The sequence below is a fragment of the Drosophila subpulchrella genome, unplaced genomic scaffold (genome assembly GCF_014743375.2).
Source record: "Drosophila subpulchrella strain 33 F10 #4 breed RU33 unplaced genomic scaffold, RU_Dsub_v1.1 Primary Assembly Seq380, whole genome shotgun sequence".
Taxonomy (NCBI): Eukaryota; Metazoa; Arthropoda; class Insecta; order Diptera; family Drosophilidae; genus Drosophila; species Drosophila subpulchrella.
In genome coordinates, this window is record NW_023665602.1 from 169033 (window position 1) to 175159 (window position 6127).

Below are 6127 nucleotides of genomic sequence, written 5' to 3' on the forward strand. Positions count from 1 at the left end.
TTTTTTCATCTGCACTGACCTCCTTTAACCGTTTTTGGGATTTTTCTTCCATTTTAATTTTTAAATTCCTTACCGCTTCTGCACGAACACCGCCAAAGATTAAATATCTTATTCTTTGGGCCGCGGCTTACGGCGTTCATCGAAAAATCACTCGCGAAATCAGTTATTTTTTCCGGTATTTCCTTAGCACATCTGAGGACTGCGCTGAAAAACAGACCTGACGAAAAGTTTTAGCCGCCTGTTTGCCTCTAGCTCACTCCCATGGTTAGCTCGCGGTTTTCGTCGATGTGAGTACTTTAATTTCGATGAACGCCTTTAAGCCTAGTACTCAGATCGGCTAAGAGTTTCAATAGTCGAAAAATCTAATTCCTTGTAGTGTGACCATGTAGCTGCTGGGCTTGTTGCCAAACGGAAAAAAAGATCAATTGGAGAAATTTTAAAAGGAGGAATCCGCTGGTACACAAAGAAATGTAATTAAAAAAAGATGGAATGTTCAACGAATGTTTTGGTTTACGTAAATTAGTAGTTCAAAGCTTCCTTCTTGTCACACGGATGCATCGCATACTTTCCCGCGCCATATGTAGTCCAGCTCCGAGTCTCAATGGGCATATTGGACCTTGAGGAAGTGGGTGCCGGACTGGGAACGGGGTTGATCCGCTGATGCTGCAGGAAGTCGCCCAGCATCCTGGCAGTGGCTGGCTATGGCTCTCCAACTGTTCCTTTGCGGTCGCCCTATTTTCCTCCTCCCTATAGAGGCCAGCGGGTCCTCCAGCTCCGCTTAAGCTGCTGGAGAGGTCGTCGGAGATCATATTACTGGTTGTTCTGCTAAAAAGATACTTCTAATTGTGGCCAGATCTTACTTTTTTTGCGCGGACACGCCCGGCAGGTTGTCCATGTAGAGAGCGAAGTCACTTTAGCACTTCAACTATTCTGCGGATTTGCCCCTGTTGTTGTTTTGCTTCCTGTCGGGGGAGTCCCACAATAATGGCAACAGCCCTGACCTCCTGCAGGCCTGTTTGGGGTTTACCATCCATTTTTCATTTTTAGTTTCCACACCGCTTATGCACGAACACCGCCAAAGATTAAATTTTTTATTCTTTGGTCCGCGGCTAACGGCGTTCATCGAAATTCACTCGCTTACTCCTATGGTAAGCTCGCGGTTTTCGTCAATGTGAGTACTAGGCTTTATAAAGGGTATAGGAGGAGTGGCAAGCGCCAACAGCGAAGATAAAACAAACGAAATGATTTTAAAGGGTGAGTAGAAGACTTTGGGGCATTCTGTTTGAGTTATTAAATGAGAAACATACTATTCAATTTGTGCGCAGCGAAGTACATTTATTTTGCTATTAAAAGTGATATTTTTTTAAAATAACAAAGCCAGCGGGTCCTCCAGCTCCGCTTAAGCTACCAAGTAGCTGGTGGTGGCGGTGTACGGAGTCCCAATTGAAAGGTCGTCGGAGATCATATTACTGGTGGTTCTGCTAAAAAGATACTTCTATTAGTACAACGCAACCAAATTCTTTTGGCCAGATCTTACTTTCTTTGCGAGGACACGCCCGGCAGGATGTCCGTGTAGAGAGCGAAGACCCACTCGGCATGTTCCTTCCCACTGGGATTCTCTAGTGGATCTCCTTCAGCAATCCAACTATTCTGTGGACTTGCCCCTGTTGTGGCATTGCTTCCTGTCGGTGAAATCCCACAATAGAGGGCAACAGCTTGTATTGGGCGTCCTATTTCATCTGCACTGACCTCCTGGAGCCAATTTTGGGGTTTTCCTTCCATTTTTAATTTTTAGTTTCCACATCGCCTTTGCACGAACACCACCAAAGATTAATTTTCATATTCTTTAGGCCCAGGCTAACGGCGTTCATTGAAATTCACTCGCTAAATCTGTTATTTTTTCTGGTATTTCCTTAGCTCATCTGAGTACCGCGCTGAAAAACAGACCCGACGAAAAGCGTTAGTCGCTCACTCGTATGGATAGCTCGAGGTTTTTGTCGATGTGAGTACTAGGCTTTAGCCGCAACCCAAAGAAGAAGTGTTTAGTCTTTGACGGTGTTCGTGTAAATGCGATGTGGAAACTAAAAATTAACAAGGAAGAACGATATAGTCGAGTACCTCGACTATCAGATACCCGTTACTCAGCTAAAGGGACCAAAGGGAAATAGAGATATGCAAGCAGCAAAGCAAGATTGAAATGCGCCACCTTCCGGCGGTAGACAGATTTAAGCATTATGGGCGTTAGAGTGGGCGTGGATCAATCGATAAGTATTGACGAGATCAATACATTTCAGTTAATATTCTTATTCTAGCATAAAAATTGTGGGCGCCACAGGCTTGGGCGGTTTTTAGGCGTGGCATATTCGCGTAACAAACTTGCGCTGCATACAAGGCTACGGAATCTAAATCTGAGATCCCAATTCTCTATCTTTTATAGTTTCCGAGATATCCACGTTCATATATACGATTTTTTGAAGTTCGTGGGCGTTAAAGTGGGCGTCAATCGATAGGTATTGATGAGAACAATACATTTCTGTTTATTTTAGCATCAAAACTGTAGGAGCCACAGTTTTGGGCGGTTTGTGGGCGTTAGAGTTTCCGAGATCTCAGCGTTAATCTGGACAGACAGACAGACGGACATGGCTAGATCGCCTCGGCTAGTGATCCTAATCAAGAATATATATAATTTATGAGGTCGGAAACGCTTCCTTCTGCCTGTTACATACTTTTCGACGAATCTAGTATACCCTTTTACTCTACGAGCATCGGGTATAAAAATGGGTATAATAGCAGATGAAAAAAGACGCTTAATCCAAGCTGTTACCCATTTTTGTGGGACTTCACCGACAGAAAGCAATACCACAACAGGGCAAGTCCGCAGAATAGTTAAAGTGCTGGAGGAGATCCACTAGAGGATTCCAGCGGGACTTCGCTCCCTAAGTTCTGGCCAAATGAATTTTGTTACGTTGTACTAATATAAGTATCTTTTTCGAAGAACCACTAGTAATACGATTCCTGACGAGCTCTCCGTCAGGAAATCGCTGGACTTCAACACCACCAGCTACTTGGGAGCTCATGCGGAGCTGGAGGACTTGCTGGCTTGTGTGGGGAGAAGGAAAAAAGGATGCCCGCTAAGAAACAGCTGGAGGAGCCATTACCAGCCATTGTCAGAATGCTGGTCGGCAACACCGTTCCTAATCCGGCTCCCACTTCCTCAATGTCCAATATGCCCATTGGGACTCGGAGCAGGACTGCAGATGGCGCGGGAAAGATGGCGAAGCATTCGTGGGACGATAAGGAAGTATAAAGCTAATTTACATGAATATAGACCTTCGTTAAAAATTCCATCTATTTTTATTTTAATTTCTTTGTGCATCAGCAGACTCTCCTTTTTTTAAAATGATCTAATTGATTTGTTTTCCGTTTGTCAACAAACCTAGTTGCTTGACAGTAAGACCATGCTACATGCACTTTGAAAACTTCGGCCACACTACAAAGAATAAGATTTTTCTACTAGTGAAACTCTTAGGAGGGCTCAAGCCTAGTACTCACATCGACGAAAACCGCGAGCTAACCATAGGAGTGAGCGGGAGGCAAATACGCGGCTAACGCTTTTCGTCGGGTCTGTTTTTCAGCGCGGTACTCAGATGAGCTAAGGAAATACCAGAAAAAATAACAAATTTAGCGAGTGATTTTCAATGAACACCGTTGGCCGCGGCCCAAAGAATTAGAGAATTAAATTAATGGCAAATGCGATATGGAAACTAAAAATTAAAAATGGAAGAAAAACTCCAAATAAGCCTAAAGGAGGTCAGTGCAGAAAAAAAAGGACGCCTAATCCAAGCTGTTGCCCATTATTGTGGGACTTTACCGACAGGAAGCAAGATCCACTAGAGGATCCCAGTGGGATTTACTTTACTTAATATATTTAACCAAACGTGTACTAAGAAGAGAAAGTGGGTGCTTCAAAAGTTTGCATCGGTGAAAATCTTATATATTATTTTGTTTAATAAACAAAGAGCAGGAAAATTAAATTTATCGACAGTCGTCAAGTTCAAACCGCCCCTTCCTCTATGTTGTGATAAGCTGTTCAGGTCAGCTGTTATCGGATGGCGGACAGTGAATGTGCTTTGTGGGAACCGAAGATTCACATTTTACAAAAACTAGATGTGTTTCCCATGGATGGACTATAAAGCCTAGTACTCGGATCGGCTTAGAGGTTTACTAGTCGAAAAATCTTATTCTTTGTAGTGTGACCGAAGTTTTCAAAGTTTACCCGCAATACATGTAGCATGGTCTTACTAACAAATCAATTGAAGACATTTAAAATAGAAGAGTCTGCTGGTGCACAAAGAAATTAAAATACAAATAAATGGAATGTTCAATGAATGCTTTTATATATGTAAATTAGTAGTTTATGCTTTGCCATCTTTCCCGCGCAATCTGCAGTCCAGCTCCTAACCCCATTAGGCATATTGGAACTTGAGGAAGTGGGAGCCGGATTGGGAACGGGGTTGTTCCGCCTGAAGCTGCATGATGTCGCCCAGCATCCTGGTAATGGCTGGAGATGGCTACACCAGCTCCTCCTCCCTATAAAAGCCGACGCGTCCCCCATCACCGCTTTAGCTGCCAAATAGCTGGTGGAGGTGGAGTCCGGTCGTTCCTCAATGGAGAGCTCGTCGGAGATCGGTCGAAGTCCCACTCGGCATGTTCCTTCCCATTGGGATTCTCCTTCAGCACTTCAACTATTCTGCGGACTTGCCCTGTTGTGGTATTGCATCCTGTCGGTGAAATCCCACAATAATGGGCAACATCTTGGATTAGGCGTCCTTTTGTCATCTGCACTGACCTCTTTTAGGCGATTTGGCGGTTTTCCTTCCATTTTTAATTTTTAGTTTCCACATCGCCTTTGCACGAACATCGAAAAAGATAAAATTTCTTATTCTTTGGGCCGCGGCTAACGGCGTTCATCGAAACTCACTCGCTAAATCTGTTAAAGAGACCCGACGAAAAGCGTTAGCAGCGCATTTGCCTCTCGCTCACTCCTATGGTTAGCTCGCGGTTTTTGTCGATGTGAGTACTAGGCTTAAGGCAAGGGGCTTAAATAGACCATCCGATATAAGGATAGCGAGCGGTGGTTAGACTTCTGTGAGAAGATGCTATTATTGAACTATCTGTGGTTAGTGGGAATCGAACATTAGAGTATGAGTCGTGGTAGTTCGGGTTTGAAAATACAAATTTATCTTTATCTTGACATTTGATTAGGATTTGTTGTCATTGAATCAACTATCCATTCCCTAAATAACGCCAGAAAATGGGTAGAAGGAAGTCTAAAAGGAAACCCCCGCCAAAAAGAAAAAACATTGAACCACTTGATCAACAATTTAATTGTCCATTCTGCAATCATGAGAAGTCGTGTGAAGTTAAAATGTACATAATTTAACCTGTTCTGAAATTTAAAATTTTTTAATAAGTGTGTGACTACATATGTATACACATATGTTGATATACGTTAAAAGTTTAAAGGATAGAACAGGTCCAAATCTTTTTAAATTTTCAACCGTTTATATAACACGATATTTAATAATTATTTCAGGGATAAGGGCAGGAACACGGCCAAAATAACTTGTAGAGTGTGCTTAGAAGACTTCCAAACTGGAATTAACTTTCTCTCAGAACCTATAGATGTTTACAATGATTGGGTAGACGCTTGTGAAACTGCAAATTAATTAGAATTATTCTAAAGTTAGATTCTAATTTTTATATCTATGATTTACTATCAATGCTAAGTGTGTAGGGCCTTGTTCACGAAATTAAAATAAATTGAGATTAAACTGAACAGTATCGTAAAAGTGCTTCGCACTGCTGCTGCCAGAAAACTGGAAATGTGTTCATATGTTGAAAAGGGAACAAAAAGCGTTGCGGTTGAAAACCGGCGGACTCTTGAAGTTAAACGGATGGAAAATAAACTTCTTTTTCGAAAATCACTTCGCAGAAACGATGTGCTCGCGGAAAAGATGCCAAGTAAAATCAAATAATTAATCATCCTATAGATTTTGACGAAAGTAAACTAGTAAAGCTTAAGTTTTGCCCTTTTAAATAAGTACAAATATGGGCCGTTCTTTTA

General features: G+C 42.2%; 1 protein-coding gene across 1 annotated transcript; it reads left to right on the forward strand.

The window, feature by feature from the left end:
- The first annotated feature begins 5262 nt into the window (after positions 1-5262).
- Positions 5263-5879, forward strand: LOC119561876 (transcription elongation factor 1 homolog). The gene is made up of 2 exons (XM_037875351.1): positions 5263-5430; positions 5597-5879. The coding sequence occupies exons 1-2, from the start codon at positions 5315-5317 to the stop codon at positions 5727-5729; spliced, it is 249 nt and encodes an 82-aa protein (XP_037731279.1). The 5' UTR covers positions 5263-5314; the 3' UTR covers positions 5730-5879.
- Positions 5880-6127: the final 248 nt, after the last annotated feature.